Raw genomic sequence first — 25,989 nt, 5'->3', positions numbered from 1 at the left:
GTATACTGGCACACAGACTGGTTGAGATGTAGTTAGTATATATTTTTCCCTACAACTGAGGTAATTCTGTAAACATATTTGTATACATCTAGGAAATGGAATGTATTATGCAACAAAATATTGGCAGAATATTTAGAGACTTTTTTGTCATACTTTATTTTAACACATACGTAGCTAAGTATGGCTACATCAGCATAATTAATCAGTATTAAGGTGAATCAAATTTTAAATTAATCCAATTTTAGTCATCAGAAAAATAAAATACAATGTTAGGACTGGGTTGAAACAACTGAAATAGTCTACATTCATGTGTTTTTGACTTACAAAAATGATGTCAAATTTCTTTTTTCGATCTAATGAGAATACTTGGCTAGCTATTATATTCCTCATAAATTCTAGATAAAGTTTACTTTTCCCCAACATTTTATTATGAAAAATTTCAAACTTTCCAAAAAAAGTTGAACACTGTTCAGTGAGTACCCATATACTCAACATTTAGATTCTATAATTCTTATCATTTTGCTATATTTGCTTTCTCACACATCCATTCATCATTCTTATTTTTTGCTCCATTTCAAAGTTGGAGGTATCAGTATATTTCAGTCCTAAATACTTGTATGGATTTACTTTTTAGAACTGACATTTAAAGCATGCACTTTCAGATTTTTTTCTAATTAATTTCACAACTATGGTAAATAAGATAGCTGAATGATGATTTAGAGTGGGAACTTATCAGGAGTTAGGCTTTCAGTCGAAATAGCAATATTAGAGGTATGTGAACCAGAGCAACTCCATCTTGACTGAATAGGAGCTGGGTAAAATGAGGTTGAAACCTACTGAGCTGCATTCCCAGATGGTAAAGGCATTCTAAGTCACAAGATGAGATATCAGGTCAGCACAAAATACAGGTCACAAAGATATTGCTGATAAAACAGGTTGCAGTAAAGCCAGCTAAAACCTACCATAACCAAGATGCTCATGAGTGACCCCTGGTCATCCTCACTACTACACTCCCACCAGCACCATGACAGTTTACAAATGCCACGGCAACATCAGGAAGTTACCCTACATGATTTAGAAAGGGGAAGCACAGGCTGGGCACAGTGGCTCACACCTGTAATCCCAGCACTTTGGGAGGCTGAGGCGGGCGGATCATGAGGTCAGGAGATTGAGACTATCCTGGCTAACACAGTGAAACCCCATCTCTACTAAAAATACAAAAAAATTAGCCGAGTGTGGTGGTGGGCACCTGTAGTCCCAGCTACTCGGGAGGCTGAGGCAGAAGAATGGCATGAACCCGGGAGGCGGAGCTTGCAGTGAGCTGAGATTGGGCCACTGCATGACAGCCTGGGCAACAGGGAGACTCCATCTCAAAAAAAAAAAAAAAAAAAAAAAAAAAAAAGGAAAGGAGAAGCAAAAATATTCCACTCTTTGTTTAGCATATCATCAAGAAATAACCATAAAAATGGACAACCGGCAGCCCAAAGTCTTGCTCTGTCACCCAGGCTGGAGTGCAGTGGNTCAACAGCTCGCGAAGCAAAAAGAAAAAAAAAAAAAAAAAAAAAAAAAAAAAAAAAAAAAAAAAAGGAAAGGAGAAGCATAAATATTCCACTCTTTGTTTAGCATATCATCAAGAAATAACCATAAAAATGGACAACCGGCAGCCCAAAGTCTTGCTCTGTCACCCAGGCTGGAGTGCAGTGGTGCCATCTCAGCTCACCCGCCTCGGCCTCCCAAAGTGCTGAGATTACAGTCATGAGCCACTGTGCCTGCTCACTCCCCTTTTTTTAAACCTCTGATAGACTGACCAGGAACATCACCTGGGAAGGTCTTATAATTATGCTTTCCCTTTTTGCTTCTCCATACCCTACCCCTCCCACTCCATGTAATTAATCTATTTCAACTATTTATTCCCCAATTCTCCACCCCCTTCCTTTTCAGATGGAGAACAGCTATTTGAAAATGATGCATTTACAATTTCTCAAGATCTTGGAATGGAGGGACAAGCAGAAATCTGATGTTTAATGTACATACAACACAAGTCCTTCTACCTTCTAGGAGTAAATAGTATCCCATGCTTTCTACAGAAAATCACTCTTCCCTCCAATATTAGCCATGCATGTGGTTTAGGCAGTTAATACCATAACCAACCCCAGAAACACTTAGATTGGCCACTGTAGCCCATCTTCCAGACTACATCATTGGGAGACTGGGTCCATAAAGCTGGTCTTAGTGAACTTCAGAACTTTTGCTGGGAAAAGTGGTATACAGACTTTCTCTCTTCTTCCGGGCTTAGAGGCAGACAATGTGAGGCTATTGCTGCCAGAAGAGCCACCAACTAAGCGGAGCCTTAAGAATCCATAGGAAGTGAAGGTGGAAACTGACGGCACTGAGACATGGATCCAGCTGTGCTGTGCCTAAAGCTAAATATATTCTTGTACTGTTAACTCACATAAACCAGTAGATTTTTGGGTTTTTGTCTTAACCAATTTGCATTGCATCATGGTGCAACCAAAATGATCTTGATACTGTGTTGGGTACTAAGAGATGGCCTCAGTACAATCATAGAATGTAAACTCTAAAGAGTTTTTATTATTTTTGAGACAGGGTCTCACTCTGTTGCTCAGGTAAGAGAGCAGTGGCACAATCATGGGTCACTGCAGCCTGGACCTCCTGGGCTCCAGTGATCCTCCCACCCCAGCCTCCTGAGTAGATGGGACTAGTTTTTGGTTTTGTCTTTTGAAATGGAAAATAGCCAATTAATTATTAGCCAAAACCAAAACACTCAAAGTCCATACCCAAGGAAAAAGGAAGTTGTAATTTCTGACCAAACTAAGAGTTTCTCCTTACATCTATTTTTCCTTTTGTTTTCTCCAACCCTAAGACTCTCTCAGAACTCAGTTCTCAGTGTGATGCATAAACATCACCTGCGGAAGCATTAGAAATGCACATCTTTAGGCCTTGCTCCAGACCTACAGAATCAGAAACTCTGGGGGTACCCAGCACTTTGTTTCAATAAGCCCATCAGGTGATCATGATCCCAAAAGTTTGAAAAACTTCTGCTCTGGCCATTCTTCCTTCCTTTTTTCTGATTTCTCGTTTGTAAATTTTTTTTTTTTTTGGAGACGGAGTCTCGCTCTGTTGCCCAGGCTGGAGAGCAGTGGTGCGATCTCAGCTCACTGCAACCTCTGCCTCCCATGTTCAAGCAATTCTTCTGCCTCAGTCTCCTGAATAGCTGGGACAACAGGCACATACCACCACGTCTGGCTAATTTTTTTGTATTTTCAGTAGAGATGGGGTTTCACTGTGTTAGCCAGGATGGTCTCGATCTCCTGACCTTGTGATCCGTCCACCTCGGCCTCCCAAAGTGTTGGGATTACTGGCGTGAGCCACCGTGCCTGGCCCCATAATTATTCTTAACTCACCCTAACATAGAAATCAAATTCCATTTATGCTCACTGTAAACATTTTCAAATTATTTGGTTGTTAATTTTAAACAGTAAGTAAAATGCTTAAGGTATTTTTTCCTAAGGAAACAAGGTTAAATTAATTTGGGGAAAAAGATAATGCAAATTCAGGATATTCTAGCTGGTTAAAGAACCTGGACTTTGGAGCCAGATTGTCTGGGTTCAAACCACTGCTAACTACATAGGTTTAATGAAAGAATCTCTTTCAAAGAGTTGTTGCAAAGCAGGGGTTCTTAATCTGAGGTCTATGAAAAACTTAGGGGGTGGGGATAGGTAAATCTGGATGAAGGGAGAAAAACCATCCCATGTTTATTTTTGCTAAGCTCTAAAATGTAGCTTTTCTTCAATAATGGGTGCAAGCAAACCACAGTAATATTAGCAGCATAGCAATTAGAAATGAGTATAGCAACCAGAAATTTACATATTACTTTACAGCTGTACAGATCCTGAAATAACATTTAGCTCATTGTAATTTGAAATTAGTTATCAGGCCAACTGATAAATCTTGTATTTTAATATGTTAACGTTCATATTACTATATTATGCCTTTAGTATTTTGATAGCTATACTTCAATATAATTGGTTTCATTTCTAATCCTATATATTTTGTTTTATTCTTTCAAAAACACTCTGAGAAGAAACCCATAGGCTTAACCAGACCACTAAAGGAGTTTTAGCATAAAAAATGTTTTATGTTAAGGTCCCCTATTGTAAAAGATTAAACGTGTGATTAAGAAACTGCTTAAAAATTGCCTGGCAAGTATATAACCTCCATATGACCACTAGCAATAACAACATTGACAATGATGACAGTGATGGTGTCAGCTTTCCATTCAAATTCCTAAAATTTATGGATGCAGTTTTCTTACCATTAGAACATAAAGCAATTCTGCTTGGCACACTGGCATTCAGTGGAAAATGTTCTGGATTCCTAGTCATTCCCCAATTTTTCAACAGGCCACACCACTACTTAAGATTCATTTAAATCCTTTCAATTCGTTTCTTTCACCCTTATTATCCTTCTGGTAGCTTTAGCCACCTACTTGCTGACGTACATAAATGTACTCCTACACCATCCCATTCACCAAGTTGGGGCATATTCATTTACAAAGTAAAAGGAGATCTGGTAAGTATCATGATTGGTTCAGGGATCAAAGAACAAATCACTGTCATAATATGAAGACAACAAAAGAGAACTAAACAACAAAAGAGAACTAAACTAGACAAATCTAAGGACTATTACTTATTTCTAAAAACAGATGTATAGTCTTACTGGTATTGGTAATATAATTCCATGTGACTTTAAAATTATGATGTTTTTTGCCAGTTATATAGTAAACTAATAAAGTGTAAACAGTAAAATTTATAAAGAGTTTAAGGAATATACGTGACAAAATTGCCCTACATCTAACATTATTCAAGATCTCCTCCTAAATCCACTTGAGTACCTAATAAGTACATTCATTATTTGATGCCACAAGGAACTACATGTAAGGAACTTCCAGTCTAGTTAATGAACAAACATGCATACAAGGATCACAAAAAAAATCCTGCCATACCAAGCATTAAGTGCCAAGAAAAGTTGTTAGACACCTTAATACAGAAATGTGATGAGAGACCAAGAAACAGGATGAAACAGCTGAGGTTTCAAAAGGAAAGAACTACAGATGAGAATTCAAGTTAGAGTGGAAAGAAAAGGTGTTTGAAGTAAGAAAAACAGAGTAAGCAAGCTTAGAGATGGAAATGAACATATGTTCATGGACCAATGTGCTTGGAGCAGAAAGATTTTAAGATGAAGCTAGGTATTATAAACCAGTTGAGAAAGGATGAATAACAAAGATAATCTCACTTCATAGGGTTAATTTGTGACTAATTTACAGCCTATCTGATCAAACAGGTTATTTTCAAAGTATGTAGAAAAAAGTGAGAGGGGCTTTATTTATCAAAAAGATAGTTTCTCACTGGCACTAAATTAAGCAAGATAGGTACAGTATCTTAAAAAACAGCTGGTAGTAAAGCCTTTCTTTGCAGGCTCAAATTGAAGGTGTTTATTTTGGATTCTTAGGAAGTTCTGGGAAATCAGACTCCTGCCTGAGAAATCACTGTGATGAAAATTGGAGTGTAGCAGAATAGAAGAGTTTGAGAATATAGAAAGCAAGCATGGAATAAACCTTAAATTGCTGCTGTTGTAGTATATATGGTGCCATAATAGTGTATTTACATGACTGTTCTAAGGAAAGAGAACAAGCACTTCTTAATTCAGAACAAGTTTGGAGATTCATACTCTGGTTAATGTAAGGAGGACTCCATTCGACAATGAAAAAAAAAAAAAACAAAAAACTACATGTTAGGCTGGGCACCGTGGCTCACGCCTGTAATCCCAGCACTTCAGGAGGCCGAGGTGGGCGGATCACCTGAGGTCGGGAGTTCGACACCAGCCTGACCAACATGGAGAAATCCTGTCTTTACTAAAAATACAAAATTAGCTGGGTGTGGTGGTGCATGCCTGTAATCCCAGCTACTCAGGAGGCTGAGGCAGGAAAATCGCTTGAACTCGGGAGGCGGAGGCTGCAGTGAGCTGAGATTGTGCCATTGCACTCCAGCCTGGGTAACAAGAGTGAAACTCCATCTCAAAAAAAAAAAAAAAAACAAAAAACAAAACAAACAAACAAAAAAAACTACATGCTGCTTATTTTGTCTCAGGATTAAGTGTCACACCCAAGAATTCTGAAACAGAAAGCACGCTATCAAGGAGACTAATATGTCCATTCATCCTAGTGGAATGGAAGTTAAAGTACCTGGATCTATCAAAGACATATAACCACAATCATGACACATTACCAAAAACAAAGGTGAGAAGAAATATAGTCAGCCCTCCAACTGAGGGTTCTGCATCTGTTCATTCAACTAACCTCAGGTCAATTACATTTGCAAAAAAAGAGTCTGTACTGAACATGTATGGACTTTTCCTTGTTATTATTTCATAAACAATACAGTATAACAACTATTTGCATAGCATTTACACTGTATTAGGTATTTTTATTTTTATTTTGAGATGGACTCTTGCTCGTCACCCAGGCTGGAGTGCAATGGCGTGGTCTCAGCTCACTGCAATCTCTGCCTCTCGGGTTCAAGCGATCCTCCTGCCTCAGTCTCCCAAGTAGCTGGGATTGCAGGTATGTGCCACCATGCCCAGCTAATTTCTTTTGTATTTTTAGTAGAGACAGGATTTCACCATGTTGGCCAGGCTGGTCTCAAACTCCTGACCTCAGATGATCCGCCTGCCTCAGGCTCCCAAAGTGCTGGGATTACAGGCGTGAGCCACTGCACCCGGTCTGTATTAGGTATTATACATAATCTAGAGAGAACGTAAAGTGTACAGGAGGATGTGCATAGGTTATATGCAAATACTACACCATTTTATATCAGGGACTTGAGCATCCACAGTTTGGCATCCTTGGGAGGTCCCAGAACCAATTCCCCATGAATACTGAGCAATCATTTATTGAGTATAATATATTCATGCCATGCCTTTTGTCTTTGATGTTCATAAACTCTGAAAGCACAATTAATCCCATCTTAAACAAGAACCAAAAGCCCAGCAAGGTTAAGTGATCTGGCCAAGGCCACACAGTAAGTAGAGAGGCATGGATGCAACCTGGGCCATGACTCCAAATCATCAGCTTTTTTCACTGCACCATGCTGCCCTATGTATAGTGTATTCAGAGAAAAACGTACATTTCCCATTTCTTAGAAAATTACAGCAGTACAAAAAAGTACGTGTTTCATTTTACTAAGGTATTTTAAAACAGTCATAAGGCGCTTCCTCCAGAGACGGAAATCCCTTTCAGTTTACTCCAACAGGCCATATAAATATTGTCATCTTTGCGAACTATGGCACATAAAGATCTAGGAGGCAGGTCAGGCGTTGTGGCTCATGCCTGTAATCCCAGCACTTTGGGAGATTGAGCAGAGAGGACTGCTTGAGGCCAGGAGTTCAAGACCAGCCTGGCCAAAACAGCGAAACCCTGTCTCTACCAAAAATACAAAAAATTAGCTGAGCATGATGGCACATGCCTGTAATCCCAGCTACTTGGGAGGCTGAAGCATGAGAATTGCTTGAACCCGGGAGGTGGAGGCTGCAGTGACCCAAGGTTGCACTACTCCACTCCAGGTTGGGCAACAGAGTGAAGGCTCTGCCTCAAAAAAAAAAATAAATAAATAAAATAAAATAAAATAAAATAAAATAAAATTAGAATTAGGAGGCACTGAAGATGAATTGCTACATGAGTTTAGAGAAGAAAAGAAAAATATTTCTGCAGACATGGTCAGAAGAGCCTTATGAACAAGGCAGAACCTAACTAGGTCTTGAAGAATGGGTAGAGCTTTGAAAGAAAAGATGCCAAACAAAACCCAAAAACAAAAACCATCTTATGTTTGGAAGAAAGTGTCCAAGCCCATTTGGCTTGGGCAAAAGACTTAGGTACCTACACACTTATTCATAAAGAGAAAAAGGCTTTAAAAAGGCAGTTGGTGCCAGCCATGTACTCCTTATCTTAAACATAATAGGGAGCATAATATAATAAATGGTCTGTGAATAACGGTGAGTGTCCTGAAGTCCTGAAGGATGGGCTAAAGAATATGATCTCTTTTTTTTCTTTTTTGAGACAGGGTCTTGCTCTGTGGCCCAGGCTGGAGTGCAGTGGCATGGTGCAATCTCAGCTCACTGTAACCTCTACAACCTGGGCTCAGGTGATCCTCCCAGCCTCCTCAGTAGCTGAGATTACAGGTGTGGACCACCACACCCGGCTATTTTTGCTTGCTTGCTTTCCCTCCCTCCCTCCCTCCCTCTTTCTCCTCCCTCTTTCTTTCTTTCTTTTAAGTAGACACAGGGTTTCTCCATGTTGCCCCACACTGGTCTCAAACTCTTGGGCTCAAGCAATCTGCTCCTCTTGGCCTCCCAAAGTGCTGGGATTACAGGCGTGAGCCACTGAGCCTGGCCAGATCTTTTTTTTTTTTCTTTTTGAGACAAGGTCTTGCTTTGTTATACCCAGGCTGGAGTGCAGTGGTGTGATCATGGCTCACTGCAGCCTCAATCTCCCAGGCTCAAATGATCCTCCCGCTTCAGCCTCCTGAGTAGCTGGGAATACAGGCATGCACCACTGCACTTGTTAATTTTTTTATTTTTTTGTAGAGATGGGGTCTTAGTATTTTGCTCAGGTGGGTCTCTGACTCCTGAGATCAGGTGATCCTCCTGCCTCAGCCTCCCAAAGTGCCCAGCCCTGAACTTAACCTTAATAAGCAGTAAGAAAATACAAGTTTTGAGCAAATGAGGCAATTTAAAAAAATGGTGCTTCTGAACGATTATTCTAAGCACTGATATGTCACAAAGAATGAAAAGAAAGACACCGTGATACAAAAGGGGTCTCCTATGTACTAAGGCCCTTGTGGGAAAATAGGATAGGGAGTACAGGCAGTTTTTGTTCTCAATGAACTTCCAGATGAATATGTGTGGTGGTGGTAAGGGTTTGTGTGTGTATCTGTGTGTTAAGCTCTGAGACACGGGATAAGTATATTAAAAAAATTAGAGTATAATGTGATATAGTATAAAAAATGCATAAAGGTTCTATTGAAACAAAGGAAGGAGTTATTAACTCTGTGTGGGGGAGCTGTGCAAGGCATCACTGTGGTATTTCAGCTGAATTCAATATGGGTAAGACTTCGCCAGGTCTTAGGAGGGAGGAAGGCACCTAAAGCAAAAAAAAAAGAAATGATAGAGCAGGATATGTTCAGGGGTCAATGAAGGGGAGTGCAGGAGAGGATGGTTAAGGTAGGTTGGGGCTGGATTATAGTAACAGATCAAAGCACATTACCCTGTTGAAAGTTTACGTTTTATCCTTTTAGATGGCACAGAGACTGGCAGATTTTCAAGTACAGAAATTGCATGATTTTAACTGTGCCTTGGCTAATTCTAGTGCCACTCTGTAGGCCAAACTGGACCAAGTGAAAAATTGAAGCTAGAAAAAGGAAAATAAAAAATATGTGATAAACAAGTGGATCTCGAAGGAAAGAAGAAAGCAAAAAAATTTTAAAAGGCCGGGCAAGGTAGCTCATGCCTGTAGTGCCAACACTTTGGGAGGCCAAGGTAGGATTGGTGGAGAACAGGAGTTTGAGACCAGCCTGGACAACATAGTAAGACCCGTCTCTATTCCCCTCCCCACCAAACAAAAAGTTAAAAAAAAATTAGCTGGGCATGCTGCCTTGCACTGTGCTCCTAGCTACTTGGGAGGCTTGAGCCTGGGAGTGCAAGACCCTGCCTCTTTAAAAAAAACAAAGAAAATAAAAAACTTTATGTTTTGGCCAGGCTCATGCCTGCAATCCCAGTACTTTGGGAGGCTGAGGGAGGAGGGTCACTTGAGCTCAGGAGTTTGAGACCAGCCTGGGCAACATGGCGAAAGCCCGTCTCTACTAAAAATACAAAAATTAGCTTGGCATGTAGTCCCAGCTAGTCAGGAGGCTGAGGTGGGAGGGTGTTTTGAACCGGGGGGTGGGGGATGGAGGTTGTAGTGAGCCGAGATCGGCCACTGCACTCCAGCCTGGGTGACAGAGCCAGACCTTGTCTCAAAAACAAACAAACAAACAAAATTTATGTTTTATAGCTGGCGGACAAGACTGGTAATATCAAAGACCAAAAATTGAGAAGTCAAGATAAGTAGCTTAGTTTTAGACTGATTGGCAATACTGTATACACATTAATGGAAATGTCCACTGGGCAGGTAGAAATTAGGTGCTAAAGGAAATGAGGAAAAGAGGTCAGGAATAAAGACACAGATCTGGGAGTCATTTGAATAAACAGGAAAGAGAGTGAGTAAGTATACTTTTTCAAAATAGTAAATGCTGAGAATTGAACCATACATATAAACTGAAGGAAGAAAAAGGTAAAGTGATACTTACGGACAAAAAGTCCTTAAGAAAATGTCATTGTATTTATTAAGAAATTATTGGTGATCTTGTGTGTGTGTGTGTGTGTGTGTGTGTGTGTGTATAAAGAGAGAGAGAGAGAGAGAGAGAGTGAGTCTTGCTCTGTTGCTCAGGCTGGAGTGCAGTGGCACCATCTGAGCTCACTGCAACCTTTGCCTCCCAGGTTCAAGTGATTCTCATGCCTCAGCTTCCCGAGTAGCTGAGATTACAGGTGTGTGCCACTAAGCCCTACTAATGTTTGTACTTTTTGTAGAGATGGGGTTTTGCCACGTTGGCCAGGCTGGTCTTGAACTCCTGACCTCAAGTGATAGGCCTGCCTTGGCCTTCCAAAGTGCTGGGATTACAGGTGTGAGCCACTGCACCCAGCCCTTCAGTATACTTTCAGTAGACCTAACGACAAGAAATGGGAATGAAAGTCAAATTATCAGGAGAAATAATAAAGAGAAAATAAGAACCTAAATGTCATAAACGAGACTGGATTAAAAAAGAAAAAAGGCCAGGTGTGGCAGCTCACACCTGAAATCCCAGCACTTTGGGAGGCCAAGGTGGGTGGATCATGAGGTCAGGAGTTCAAGACCAGCTTGGGCAACATAGTGAAACCCTGTCTCTACTAAAAATACAAAAAATTAGCTGGGTGTGGTGGCATGCACTTGTAGTCCCAACTACTTGGGAGGCTGAGGTGGGAGAATCACTTGAACTTGAGAGGTGGAGGTTGCAGCAGTGAGCTGAGACCACACCACTGTACTCCAGCCTGGGTGACAGAGTGAGATTCTATCTCAAAAAAAGAAAAAAAAAAAGTTGAAAGCTTGGTGTGGTGGAACACACCTGTAGTTCCCCGCACTTTGAGAGGCTGAGGCGAGAGGATCACTTGAGCCCAGGAGTTTGAGTCCAGCCTTGGCAACATGGTGAAACCCTGTCTGCACAAAAAAAATACAAAAAATCAGCCAGGTGTGGTTGGTGCACACGAGTAGTCCCAGCTACTCTGGAAGCTGAGGTGGGAGGATCACTTGAGCCTGGGAGGTTGAGGCTGTAGTGAGCTGTGATTGTGACACTCCACTCCAGCCTTAGCAATGGAGTAAGACCCTGATTCAAAAAAAAAAAAAAGAAAAAAGCTGTCTATTAATACACTTTTCTATATAAAAGCATTAAACCAAGAAGGATGGAAGAATGTAAACCCATTTTATGATAGTGGAGTGGGGATGAGAAGATACGGCATGGGGGACGGTGATCAAAGGGGATTTAATTTTATCTATGATGTTTCCATTTTTTACACATATCTGGAAATAAATATAACTGATGATGGTTTTTAATTCTGGGCATTGGTCTGTAATTGTCAACATGGTGATGTGATTGAGAAAAAAAGGTCAACTGACAAAGAGAAATTGTTTATACAGCATTGCTCCTATCAGAGTATAGCCTCCTTGGTCTTCAAAGGGGTATACATCTGTAGAGGCAGAATTGTAATTCACTTTACCATTGTGGGAGGGGGCTGGAGGAACAGACCACTCTCTCTGCTCTTTCTCCCATCTGACCATTCTGGGGACATTCTGGCTACACTCCTTGCCTACTCACTAGATGCAAGTAAGTGATGCAAAACAACCTCAACAAATTAATGTGTCTTTATTTTAAGACGGGGGAAGCAGAAGTAGTTTCCAAAAGCATTTCTCAGTAGGTCCAGGCTTCAAATCAGAGGTCCATTCCTACAGTTTGTTATAATATTCTTTGCATTGTTCTCTGTAAATTCACTAACTTTGAGAAGTTTTAGAGAAAAATGAGAATGTCGGTGGTGAAAGAAAAAGTAATATATAACGACTTCTTATTAAAGAATTGAAGCAATGAAAGACAGAAGAGCTAACTAAGGTTCAAGAGGCCTGATATAAAGGGTTTGGGCTTATGAATGGTTATCATTTCAGGGAAATGATATTTGTGACACTGAAACATTCATAACACTAGAAAAATTACCCCCCTTTCCACCATTCTTGTTTACCCACAACAACTTAAAAGGTTCAAATAATAAATTTATATAAAACACTTATAGTTTATAAAAATGAAAGGCAATCAAAAGAACATATATCCATATGGCCAAGCGTGGTGGCTCACCCCTGTAATCCCAACACTTTGGGAGGCCAAGGTAGGTGGATCACCTGAGGTCAGGAGTTTGAGACCAGCCTGACCAACATAAAGAAACCCCATCTCTACTAAAAATACAAAATTAGCCAGGCATGGTGGCACATGCCTGTAATCCTGGCTACTCGGGAGGCTGAGGGAGGAGAATCACTCGAACCCGGGAGGCGGAGGTTGCGGTGAACCAAGATCACGCCATTGCACTCCAGCAGCCTGGGCAACAAGAGCGAAACTCTGTGTCAAAAAAAAAAAAAAAAAAATCCATATATATATACTCTTTTCACCTACAAATACTGCAGTATAAACAAATAATAGCTAAACTAAAGTGAGTTATTTGCAAAGGACAAGGGAATTCAACTTCAGCTATTTAGAAGTTGCCACGTGCCAGGCGCGGTGGCTCACGCCTGTAATCCCAGCACTTTGGGAGACCTAGGTGGGCGGATCACGAGGTCAGGAGATTGAGACTATCCTGGCTAACACCGTGAAACCCCGTTTCTACTAAAAACAGAAAAAAATTAGCCGGGCGTGGTGACGGGGGCCTGTAGTCCCAGGTACTCGGGAGGCTGAGGCAGGAGAATGGCGTGAACCCAGGAGGCAGAGTTTGCAGTGAGCTGAGACTGCGACAGAGACTCCATCTCAAAAAAGAAAAAAAAAAGAAGTTGCCACTAGCTGGCTGAGCGCGGTGGCTCACACCTTTAATCCCAGCACTTTGGCAGCACTTTGGGAGGCGAGGCAGGTGGACTGCTTGAGGTCAGGAGTTCGATACCAGCCTGGCCAACTTGGCAACACCCCATCTCTATTAAAAATACAAAAATTAGCTGGGTGTGGTGGTGCACGCCTGCAGTCCCAGTTACTCGGGAGGCTGAGGCAGAAGAAATGCCTGAATCCGGGAGGCAGAGGTTGCAGTGAGCCGAAATCGCGCCACTGCATTCTAGCCTAGGTGACAGAGTGAGACCTTGCCTCAAAAAAAAAAAAAAAAAAAAAAAAAAAAAAAAAAGAAATTACTTCTAGTTTAAAAACCCTGAAAGATTAAGTGGTATAAACTGAACATACCATTCATGTTACAATTAAAATAGTCTTCACTTTGACGGTTTAGACAAATTGGAATTGAAACTCCATAAGGGCATTTTTGTTATGTTCAATTCACCACTATATACTAAGGGCCTAGAATGGTACTGGGCATATGAAGACACTCAGTATTTGTTAAATAAATTCAATAAGTGTAAATGTTTAATAACTGATTCATTGTAAAATAACACAACTTTTTTTTTTTTTTTTTTAAAAGACAGGGTCTTGCTCTGTTACCTGGGCTGGAGTACCCAGAGGCACAAACACAGCTCACTGCAGCCACAACCCCCAAGGAATCCTTCCACCTCAGCGTCCTGAATATTTGGAATCATAGGCACGTGCCACCATGCCTGGCCTAATTTTTAAATTTTTTGTAGAGACTGAGTCTCGCCATGTTGCCCACGCTGGTCTCCAACTCCTGGGCTCAAGCAATCCTCTCATCTCGGCCTCCCGAAGTGCTGGGATTACAGGCATGAGCCACTGTGCCTGCCCTAAATAAAATACATAACTTAACCTAAAAGCAACAGAACAATATGTAACACACATTTCCCTAGTCTTCACAAAGATAAAACCTGCATTCAAGAAACAAACAAACGAACAGTTATCTGAGCTAAATTCTGTCCCTCAAAAATTGCCACCAAAAACCAGGTTGAGGAGAAGTCAAATTCATGAAAAGAATTCTGGGTCCTAATAGGCTGACATATTTTAGTCTTTTGGCCCTGCTGGTATTCCTCAAGTGAACCATGTTAAGTATCTTTGTGTTCAACTTGCAGTAGGGCCAGCCCAGATGAAGAAAACTTTAAACATAAAGTAGATGGGGGAAAAACGGCCAAACTGGTTTACATTAGTCTTAAGTGCCTTCTATTGGGCTAACACAGAGTGTTTTGTTGTTTTACAGAGATGTATGTTTTCATTTGCTGTAGCCCTGTGAAGTAGGGTTCCCATTTTATAAATGATCATATACACAGTGTCAGAATCTAAATTCAAAGTCACATAGCTAGTAAGTGGCAAAATTTGAAGTTCATGCTTTCTATCTCTGAGCCCAAGCTGTACTCACTATACCTTATTATCTCTTATCTTGAAAGATATCACTGCCTTAGGACTTAGGGCAGTAGGTTTCAGCCATATCTGAAACATTTAAAAAGTTTTAAAATATAGATGCCCAGGCTCTACCCTACAGAAATTTTTGATCTTACTGGTCTTAGACAGGATCCAGCATCCATGCATATTTTGAAATGCTCCCCAGGTAATTCTAACATGGAAACAGGTTGCCAACTACTAATCTAGACAATAAAGGTCTTTGAAAGTCATGTTAAAAATCTACTTTAAGATATGTCAAAAGAGTACAAAGATGAAAGTAAGCCAGTGTCATAGTCACCTATTTCAGTAAATGGCAGCCAGAATCTTCACATTTCTGTTGAGAAGGTTTAAATGCCTCACTAGCTTTTTTTTTTTTTTGAGATGGAGTTTTGCTCTGTCACCCAGGCTGGAGTGCAATGGTGCAATCTCGGCTCACTGCAACCTCCGTCTCCCAGGTTCAAGCAATTCTCATGCCTCAGCCTCCTGTTGGAACTACAGGCCCATGCCACTATGCCTGCCTAATTTTTTTTTTTTTTCTCCCGTAGAGACAGGGTTTTCACCATGTTGGCTAGGCTGGTCTTGAACGCCTGACCTCAAGTAATCTGCCCGCCTTGGCTTCCCAAAGTGCTGAGATTGCAGGGGTAAGCCACTGTGCCCAGCCTCATTCTTTGGCTTCTTACTTTTATGGAAATCTCCAAAGAGCATATGAAAAGCCAGGTCAGCTTTTGGACATAAGAACTTTTCTAGGCCGGGCGCGATAGCTCATGCTTGACAACACAGCACTTTGGGAGGCTAGGCGGGAGGATCACTTGGATCACTTGAGCCCAGGAGTTTGAGACCAGCAGGGGCTACATGGCAAAACTCCAGCTCTATAAAAATACAAAAAATTAGCTGGGTATGGTGGTATGTGCTGTGGTCCCAGCTACTAGGGAGGCTGAGGTAGGAGGATAACCTGAGCCCGGGAGGCAGGGGTTGCAGTGAGCTGAGATCAGACCACTGCCACTGCCACTGCATTCCAGTCTGGGCAACAGAGACCCTGTCTCAAAAAAAGAAGAAAAAAAGTCACTATGTAAAAATGAAAGGAGGCCCTCAGAGGAAAAAATTAATTACAAAATACCCTGCATCAAAACAGGGTTTCAACAGAACAGAACTGGCAGTGGCAGGTGGTCTCCTCTGGGCATATTTTAATTTGCCAATTTACAATGAAAGGAAAACCTGGTAAATTATCAGATCCCTAGACAACTGGGGAAACTGACAAATAACTTTGTGCGTCAGTTCATACAGCAAATACTTACTGATTACCTACTGAGTACCAGGCTCTGTTCTGGGATTCAAGATAAATAGTGAGTAAGTTTCTGCCTTCCAAGAGCTTATAAACCACACACATATATAAAAGGGTAGTCAATACAATTGTCAGAATGTTGACCTGAAACAAGGGCTGGATGAATCACCAGTTACCTCAACTGAAAAAAATTAGTGACATAATTTCTATCAACTGAGATGGCTCAAAATTCTAAGCTCCAAGAAAATGTCTGTCACTCTGGAAGGATGTGTACACTTGGGTCACTTGTGTTCTGGGTGTGGCAGACCCAAACAGCATTTAACTGGGTATAAACTCAAGGGAGGGCCTTCATTTAACACCTTACAGTTGGAATTTTACCGAGTACAAAGAGTTGGTACCACCTGCTGAAATGGGTGGCAAGTGATGTCTGCTGAGAATTGTAAGCAACCACAAACACTATGAATTAGCTTGTACAACTTGCTATGCCAGAAAGTAAGACTCAGCTGGGGGGAAATGTGGATCTAGAGTCTCCCAAAACTCATGGTAGAACCCACGGACTAGAATTTCAACAGCAGAGGGCGGTGCACCCGACTTCACAAAGAGTTTTACAGACTGGGGCCCCCCAAGAATGGGCAACTGGACTACGAGCTGAAACGTTTTCAATGAACCCAACGATCGCCAAGTACACTAAGTGTTCAGCATTGGACTCATTTGGCTGTTTTCCATAACCTCTACTTTGGTCTGACCGTTAAAGCTCCCTTGCGGATACTCTGACCTTACAGTTCGGAGGTGGGGACGGGATGGGGCGGGGGGAGGGTGGTGCGGGCTCAGGGAAAGGGGAGAGAACGAAATCAGCCTATCAGGCTTTCTAAAAGAATGTTTATCATTGGTTCTCAGACAGAGACTTAAAATTGTAAGGGGGTCATTCCCCTGAAAGATAACCCGGTTCTTCTTGCCAGTGACATCGCTGACACTTTACAAGTTGGGGAGGGAGGAAGGGGGAGGGGAGGAGGATAAGGAAAACTAATTTTGTGGATTAACGTGAGTCCCTCTCACGTCAAAACGGGGTTCCAAAGAAACCAGACGCCACTCCTTAGCTAAGTTTCACCCAAAGTCTACGACCCAGGCCGCTCGTTCTGTCCTCCCCCAAGTCTAGACTCCAAACTTTCTGCCCCTCTCACGGCCCCCTGGCCGTGGAACTCCTCCCGGCACGCCGAGTTCTGCTCACCAAGAGCCTCGAGGGCGGGCGCGGGCAGGGCCAGAGCGAGGGTCGGCGGCTCCCGGTGCCCCCCCAACAGCTGCCCGTACCTGTCCAGCATCTGCTGTAAGGCTTGGTCCGGCATCTTCCGCGGAGCCGGCGCACTCGGCCCTCCCCAGTGGACCCGCTCAAGGCCAGGCCCAGGGACAATAGCACTGAGAGACGGCGGAGTAGGCCGCAGTCCGGCGGCAGCCGCGAACCAGTCACCCAGCTTCCCGGGGCAGCTGCGCTAGCCGGGCGGCGGCGGTGCGGGGCCTGCGGGCGTCCGGTGGAGGCGGCGGAGAACGAGGAGGAGGAGCCTGAGGCGGGGAGGCGGCGATCGCGGCCCGGGTTCCTGTCCGTCGGCCCGAGGTTCCGGTCCATGGACCGCGGGCGCCGAGTTGCTGCCGGCGGAGGAGCTACCTTTGTGAGGTAAGAGTCACCGCCTCCGTGCGCGCCGGGGTTACGACGCAGGGCGGCCCAAAGCAGCCTGGGAGATGTAGTCCTCGGACCGTCCCCGCTTAGAGGCTGCACAGCCTGCCCGGACCAACGCCTCCGCGCCCGCCGCCGTCCGGCCGGCGCCCTCCCGTTTCCTTCCTCCAGGGGCAAAAAATGTCTTTCGGGCCGCTTTCCAGGAAGCAGCAGGATGCGCCGCTCCACTGTCAGTAGCAACAAGGTCAGCCCTCCCTGCCTGTTTCTTTTTGCCTCCGCTCTTGCCCTCAGGTGGGACCGAGCCAGGTGAGGGGAGGGGGCTGAAGGGCCATTTCTCATCAGGGTCCCCAGCCCCGGCCGTGGCGTCAGGGCGGGCAGTGGCGGCATTGGGGGTGGCAGTAACTCCTTCCGAAGCCCCCGGCGCTGCAGCCAGCCTCTCCTGCGGCAGAGCCCATTTTGGGGGAATTACACCACCCCCGCAAGGGGTCGGCTGCTTTGGTGCGTGAGGTTTTTCTTGAGGGGGCGGGCAAGTCGGGACTGCCTGGACCAGACGGCTTCCACCCGAGTCTCTCAGTGTGTGTTTGGGGCTGGGGAGTGGGGGGAAGGAAAGATGATTCTCTCCCTCTCCAGGAACCTTAATGTGCTTGGGCTTTCCAGGGCTCGCCGACAGTCTCCAAATGGAACACGTTGGTGAATAAACAGCTCTTGCTTACTCAGCTGTGGGTTGTCAGGGATGTTTGTTTCTCTCTGCTGCTGGTCACTGTTAACCGTTTGTAGTCGCGTTGACACCTTAAAGCAGGTGGATTGGGAGTGGCGGGGGTGAGGGGGAATCAAAAAGGAGAAATCATCAATCACTCCTTGGGTCAGCTTCTGACGTTCGAGGGATAGCTTTGGCGGGAGGAAAGAGCTGTTGGCTCAAATGAATGCGTTTTTTGGACGACCTGTGGCATTTTCTCTAGGGTTGTGACTGGTAGGACGCTGGTAGTTTTCCCTTGATTGTGTCTAATTTCTGCTGCAAGATGTTTGATTTTTTAAAAAACGAAAATGTGTTTTTAAAGCTCTTTTTAAATGTAGAGTTTTACAATCAACTTTTCATTATCTGTTCAAAATTTACGAAGTATATTTGAACTAGAGCGTTTATTGCTGGGAAAAAACAAACCCTCAAAAATGTGACCAGAAGTTTACTTGGCCTCCAATTTTTGAAATATGCTTTTGAGAAACAGCACCCCCCCCCACCACACACACACACACACACACACACACACACGCCTCCTAGGGAAAGAAAATGAGTAGTATAATCGGGATGTCTAATATTTTATATATATTTGTATTATATATATTACATAATATATAATGTAATATATAACATATAATATATTATGTAATATATACATATGATATTATATGATATATATTATATATATATTTTTGTAGAGACGTGGTTTCACCTTGTCGCCTTGTTGCCCAGGCTGGTCTTGGAACGCCTGGGCTCAAGCGATCCACCCGCATCAGTCTCCTAAAATGTTGGGATTACAGGCGTGAGTCACTGCATGTGGCCAGTGTCTAATATTTTATTTAATTAATTTATTTTGAGAGTCTTGCTCTGTTGCCCAGGCTGGAGAGCAGTGGTGCTATCTTGGCTCACTGCAAGCTCCGCCTCCTGGGTTCAAGGGATCCTTCTGCCTCAGCTTCCCAAGTAGCTGGGACTACAGGTGTGTGCCACCACCTGTAATAAAAAATTTTTGTATTTTTTAGTAGAGACAGGGTTTCACTATATATTGTCCAGGCTGGTCTCGAACTCCTGACTTCAGGTGATCAGCCCGTCTCGGCCTCCCAAAGTGCTGGGATTATAGGCGTGAGCCACCGTGCCCAGCCTGTTTTATTTTTTTTGAGACGGAGTCTCGCTGTGTTGCTCAGGCTGGAGTGCAGTGGCACCATCTTGGCTCACTGCAATCTCCGCCTCCAGGTTCAAGTGATTCTCGTGCCCCAGCCTCTGGAGTAGCTGGGAATACAGGCTTGTATCACCGTGCCCGGCTAACTTTTGTATTTTTGGCAGAGACGGGATTTTACCATGTTGACCAGGCTGATATTGAACTCCTGATCTCAGGTGATCTGCCTGCCTCAGCCTCCCATTGGGCTGGGATCATAGATGTGAGCCACCATGCCCAGCCCAGTGTCTTAACATTTTAAATTATTATTTTTTGCTCCTTGTGCTGTGTCAGTCTAACCTTATCGTGTACTTATTTCTTAAGCAGTTGTCAGCCATAGGAGTTGAATACATACTTTCTGCTTAAAAACAGAATTTTATCCCAGCATATGGATAAGTACACAAGTACAAACTCCGAGACTCTAAGATCTTACCCAATGTTAGAAAATCCATTTCAACTGAAATTGGAAAATATGATACATTTTGTTGATAGCAAAGACGTGTGCAAATTGACCTTATTATACCAACAAATGGATTTTATGTTTGCATTTTTATGAAAAGTCAGCTTCCTGGCTGTGTCAAAAACCTTTTAAAGTAAAAAAAAATATCCTGTTACTGGTCTAAAGAGTGATTAGCATGTGACCCAGTAATTCCACTTCTAGGTATTTTTAAGAGAAATGAAAACATATATCTACACAAAATCTTGTTTGTGAATGTTTATAGCGGCGTTATTCTGTTTTGTTTTGTTTTTTTTTGACAGGGTCTCACTTTGTCATCCAGGCTGGAGTGCAGTGGTGCCAGCTCACTACATCCTCAGCCTTGAGTTCAAGCAATCCCCCTGCTTAAGCCCCCCAAGTAGCTAGGACTACAGGGGCGTGCCACCATGTCTGGCTTAAAAAAATTTTTTTTTTGTAGAGATGGTGTTTTGCCATGTTGCCCAGGCTAGTCTTGAACTCATGAGCGCAAACAATCCTCCCACCTCGGCCTCCCAAAGTGCTAGGATTACAGGTGTGAGCCACAGCCCCTGGCCTACAGCATTATTCTTGATAGCCAAGAAGTGGAAACCCAAATATCCACCAATTGATGAATGGATAAACCACATGTGGTATATCATACAATAGAATATTATTAGGAGAAAACAAGGAATAAAGTTATGATACATGCTATAACATGAAAGAACCTTGAAAACATTATGCCAAGTGAGAGGAGCCGATCACAAAGACCACATATTGTATGATTCTATTTGCATGAAATGTCAAGAACAGGCAACTCCATAGAGACGGAAAGTAGGTTAGTAATTGCATAGGGCTGAAGGGGTTGGGGAAAAATGGGGAGTGACTGCTAATGAGTATGAGTTTCCTTATTAGAGGGATGAAAATGTTCTAGAATTAGATAGTGGTTCTGGTTATATAATTTTGTGAATTATATCACAAATAAGATTAAATTAGATTATGGTAATAGTGGCAAAGCTCTGTAAATATACTCAAAAAACCCATTGTACACTTAAAATGGGTGAATTTTAATGTTATGTAAATTACATCTCAATAAAGCTTTTAAAAGAGTAATTAGCTCCACATAAAATGTTCATAAAGGTATCTAAAAAGAAACATATAAACAGATAACTGATAGTTCTTTATTATCAAACTTTGCTTCTTAGTAGTATGGGCAAAAATAGTGATTCATAAAACTCAGGAAATACTAACATTTGAAATGGGTGACACATATTGTCTGAATTTCAATATTGTTTGTCAACTTTGTTTTTTGTGGCTCTTAGGTTTTCCAGTAAGACTTAGAATAATTGGAATTACAATATATTCTATGATTTTGACGGAAAAAATGTCTCAATTATTTAGACGTTAGTCTGACCAAAACCACATTGAAATGCACTCCTGCATTTATACATAGGGTTGAAAATCTATGATAGTGGCGCATACCTGTAGTCCCAGCTACTCAGGAGGCTGAGGTAGGAGAATCGCTTGAACCCGGGAGGCCGAGGTTGCAGTGAGCCGAGATCATGCCACTGCACTCCAGCCTGGCAACAGAGTGAGACTCCGTCTCACACAAAAGTCTATGATAAATGATATTCAGCCGAGAGAGTAACCAGCATGACTATAGCCAAAAACATCTTTTTCCTCAGAGATATATTTTGAAATAGAAATTAACCTACAGAAAATATTTAAAGATTCTCCTGAGTTCACAGGACAAGAACAGAACTTGGCAATGTAAAGTTCTAAAGAGTTGGGATTATAGGCACACACCACTATTTTAATAATTCTGTAATGGATTTAGAGATAACTATGAACTGCTGTAAATATGTCAGAAAATTTAAAATAATATATCACTCTAATGTTCTTCCATCACACTTGTTTTGAACTGTCTACCAAAATGGGGCCTGGAGTATTCCTTACAGAAATGGTATAATATTTTTAGGTGCCCTCTAAGGAGAGCTGTCAATTGCCAAATTTGGTGATAAGCTGCAGGCTGAGTCCTCATTCCAAGCTACAGAAAGTTTTTTTTTTTTTCATTAATTCCTTCAGCAGGTGTTTCCAGAAAATATATGCATAGGTACGCTAGTAGCAAATTAAACTATACAACTATACCTACTGTTTTTTTTTTTTTTGTATATAGAGTCTTGCTCTGCTGCCCAGGCTGGAGTGCAGTGGTGTCATCTCAGCTCACTGCAACCTCCCACTCCCAGGTTCAAGTGATTCTCATGCCTCAGCCACCCGAATAGGTGGGATCACAGGTGTGCATTACCACGCCCAGCTAATTTTTGTATTTTTAGTAGAGATGAGGTTTCTCCATGTTGGCCAGGCTGGTCTCGAACTCCTGACCTCAAGTGATCCACTTGCCTTGGCCTCCCAAAGTGCTGGGATTACAGGCATGAGTCACTGTGCCTGGCCTATAGCTACCCTTCAGAGGCATACAATCTACATACCTAAATATGTTTGCATTTAGAAAAATAAACGCAGGCTGGGCATGGTGGCTCATGCTTTTAATCCCAGCACTTTGGGAGGCTGAGGTGGGCAGATCACGAGGTCAGAAGATCGAAACCATCCTGGCTAACGTGGTGAAACCCTGTCTCTACTAAAAATACAAAAAATTAGCTGGACTTGGTGGCAGACACCTGTAGTCCCAGCTACTTGGGAGGCTGAGGCTGGAGAATGACATGAATCTGTGAGGCAGAGCTTGCAATGAGCTGAGATCGCACCACTGCACACCAGCCTGGGACAGAGCACTCCAGCCTGGGGACAGAGCAAGACTGCTTCTCAAAAAAAAGAAAAAAGCAAATAAAACAGGATGTAATAATGAAATACTGTATAATGATAACATGGCATGATAGCATTTGAGGAAATGTCAAATAAACGGCATAGAAATTTAGAGTGATGTAGAAGTTCCACTGGAAACTGTTGTGGACTGGTGCGTTAAAGAGAGCTTTGTAAAACCCATTTAGGCTCTACTTTGTAGCAAGAGGAGTAATTATGTGGGTGAAGAGGTAAAGAAGGATCTTGGGTCTGGGTGAGGATGAAAGGATGTAAAGAAAGAAGTCATCCTTTATAACTTGAACTATAGATCTCTGTTATGTAAGTGGAAAATACAAAGCGCTGGTGCTGTGGTTTGAATGTGTCCCTCAATGTTCATATGCTAGAAACTTAAATTTTGGCTGAGCACGGCGGCTCACACCTGTAATCCCAGCACTTTGGGAGGCCGAAGCAGGCGGATCACTTGAGGTCAGGAATTGGAGACCAGCCTGGCCAACATGGTGAAACCCCATCTCTACTAAAAATACAAACATTAGCCAGGCATGGTGGCGTGTGCCCATAATCCCATCTACTCGGGAGGCTGAGGCAGGAGAATCACTTGAACCCGGAAGTTGGAGGTTGCAGTGAGCTGGGATCGCGCCACTACACTCCAACCTGGGCAACCAAGTGAGACTGTGTCTCAAAAAAAAAAAAAAAGAAAAAAAAGAAAAGAAAAAGAAAGAAACTTAAACTCTAATGCAGCAGTCTTGAGAGATGGGATTTTTAAGAGGTGATGAGGTTGTGAGGGCTCTGCCCTCATGAATGGATTAATATAGTTATCAAGGGAAAGAGTTCATTATCTTGAGAGCAGGTTTGTTGTAAAAGTGAGTTTGGTCTTCTCTTGCTCTCTGTGTCGCACTTTCACCATGTGATTCCTTCTGCCGCATTATGGTGCAGCAGGAAGGCTTTCACCAGTTTCTGCCCCTTGATCTTGGACTTCCCAGCCTCCAGATCTGTGAACCAAGTAAATGTCTTTTCTTTATAAATTACCTATTCTCAGGTATTCTGTTATAATAGCATAAAATGGATGAAGACAACTGGTTAAATCGGAAGAATAGTTAAAAAAACCTTGAATCTATTAATTCATTTAACAAATATTGATTGTATGTGGCAGGCACTAAGCTAGGGACTAAAGATACAATGATGAGCAAAAACAAGCACAGTTTTTACCTTGTTTGTGGGGTTTATAGTTTATCATGAGAGGGATTATCACATAAATAAATGTATCAAATTGCAAATGTGGTACATAGTGTTATGAGTGATTATAACTAGGATTTGACTTAGACCAGGAGGCCATGGAAAGTTTCTCTGAGGAAGTGTCTGTTATACTGAGACCCCAAGAAAAACAGCATTAACTAGATAAAGGGAAGAGGGAAGAACATTCCAGGCCAAAGAACAGCGTGTGCAAATGCCTTGTGAAGGAAATGATGAATAGAAGAACTGAAACAAAAAGGAGATCTTGAGGCAAGAGAAAACCAAAAATATCACCGAGTGACCGGCTATGAAGCACAGAGCTTTGTATGCCAGTTTAAGGAATTTTGCCCTATCCTAGGAGAGGAGGAAGCTGCTTGTGGGAGGGTTTAGGCATAGGAAATAGATCCCATTCTGGCCTGGCGTGACGGCTTATGTGTGTAGTCCCAGCATTTTGGGAGGCTGAGTTGGTCTGATCACGAGGTCAAGAGATGGAGACCATCCTGGCCAAAATGGTGAAACTCCATCTCTACTAAAAATACAAAAACTAGCTGGGTGTGGTGGTGGGCGCCTGTAGTCCCAGCTACTCAAGAGGCTAAGGCAGGAGAGGCCTGAACCTGGGAGGCGGAGGTTGCAGTGAGCCAAGATTGCACCACTGCACTCCAGCCTGGCGACAGAGTGAGACTCTTGTCTCAGGAAAAAAAAAAAAAAGAGACCCCATTCTGAGCCAGGCACAGTGGCTCACACCTGTAATCCCAGCAGTTTGGGAGGCTGAGGCAGGTGGATCACCTGAGGTCAGGAGTTTGCGACCAGCCTGGCCAACATGGTGAAACCCCATCTCCACTAAAAATACAAAAAAATAGCTAGGTGTGGTGGCGAGCATCTGTAATCCCAGCTACTCGGGAGGCTGAGGCAGGAGAATTGCTTGAACCAGGGAGGCGGAGGTTGCAGTGAGCTGAGATCGTGCCACTGCACACCAGCCTGGGCCACAGAGTGAGACCTTGTCTCAACAAAAAAAAAAAAAGAAAAAAGAAACAGACCCCATTCTGTAGGAACTGGGAAGTTAACTTGTAGTGGTTCCTAAACCTGCTATGAGTCAGAAAACTGCCCTGGAAATTTTGATCTGTATGCCCTGCAGTGGTGCCTAATTAGCTGTCTTTTTAACAAGTTCTGTAAGTGATTATTAATGTTAGAGAATCTCTGCAAAGATAATGTAGGTTTGAGTCTTAACATTGATACTCAGAAGCTTGGCGATTTGATTTGGGCAGGTTACAGAATCTCTTTTAGTCAGATTCCTCATCTCCAGCGGAAGTGGGGAGAGTTATAGAACCTCCCTTTTTGAATTCCTGGGAGGAGTAAATGAGAAAATTCATTTAAATTGTTCGGTATAAGGCCAGACATGTGGTTAAGGGCTCTTAATAATTATTACTGACATTTCTTCAGAGTTCTTCAGTAAAGGTGAGAGTGATTTAGGGGAATTTTTTTTTTTTTTTTTTGAGACAGTCTCACTGTCGCCCAGGCTGGAGTGCAGTGGTGAAATCACAGCCCACTGTGGCCTTGCCCACCGGGCTCAGGTGATCCTCCCACCTCAGCCTCCTGGGTAGCTAGGATTACAGGCACACGCCGCCATACCCAGATAATTTTTTGTATTTTTTGTAAAGGCAGGGTTTCCCCATGTTGCTCAAACTGGCCTCGAATTCCTCAGCTGAAGTGATCTACCCACCTCGGCCTCCCAAAGTTCTGGTATTATAGGCATGAACCACTGTGCTGGCTGATTTAGGGGATTAATCTTGGAGTGGTATGTATGGTGGGTTGGAAACAGAAATAAGTTAGGCCTTGGCTAGGTCTGAGTAACTTGACCGTGGTCTGTAAGCATTTTCAGAAGTTTGCTTTCACAT

The 25,989-nt window shown here is 42.8% G+C and overlaps 2 protein-coding genes across 6 annotated transcripts in view; one reads left to right on the top strand and one right to left on the bottom strand.

Annotated features, from left to right (window-relative positions):
• MARCH5 (membrane associated ring-CH-type finger 5) overlaps positions 1–18,381 on the bottom strand; it is a 59,636-nt gene extending 41,255 nt beyond the window's left edge. For 2 of the 4 annotated variants that reach the window (XR_003121279.1, XR_003121280.1), the window contains exon 1: positions 17,311–18,381. Coding sequence is in view for 2 of the 4 variants with exons in the window: in XM_025398018.1 (XP_025253803.1) it covers positions 17,311–17,345 (35 nt within the window). In the remaining 2 variants the exon portion in view is untranslated. The remainder of the gene's footprint in view (positions 1–17,310) is intronic. The other 2 variants (XM_025398018.1, XM_025398019.1) reach the window with 2 other exon arrangements.
• Positions 17,724–25,989, top strand: part of CPEB3 (cytoplasmic polyadenylation element binding protein 3) — a 249,136-nt gene continuing 240,870 nt past the window's right edge. For both annotated transcript variants that reach the window (XM_025398016.1, XM_025398015.1), the window contains exon 1: positions 17,724–17,915. The gene's annotated coding sequence lies outside the window, so the exon portion shown is untranslated. The remainder of the gene's footprint in view (positions 17,916–25,989) is intronic.

This window comes from Theropithecus gelada, chromosome 9 (genome assembly GCF_003255815.1).
Source record: "Theropithecus gelada isolate Dixy chromosome 9, Tgel_1.0, whole genome shotgun sequence".
NCBI lineage: Eukaryota > Metazoa > Chordata > Mammalia > Primates > Cercopithecidae > Theropithecus > Theropithecus gelada.
The sequence above is the reverse complement of the archived record's forward strand: the minus strand, read 5'-3'. Positions and strand labels throughout refer to the sequence as shown.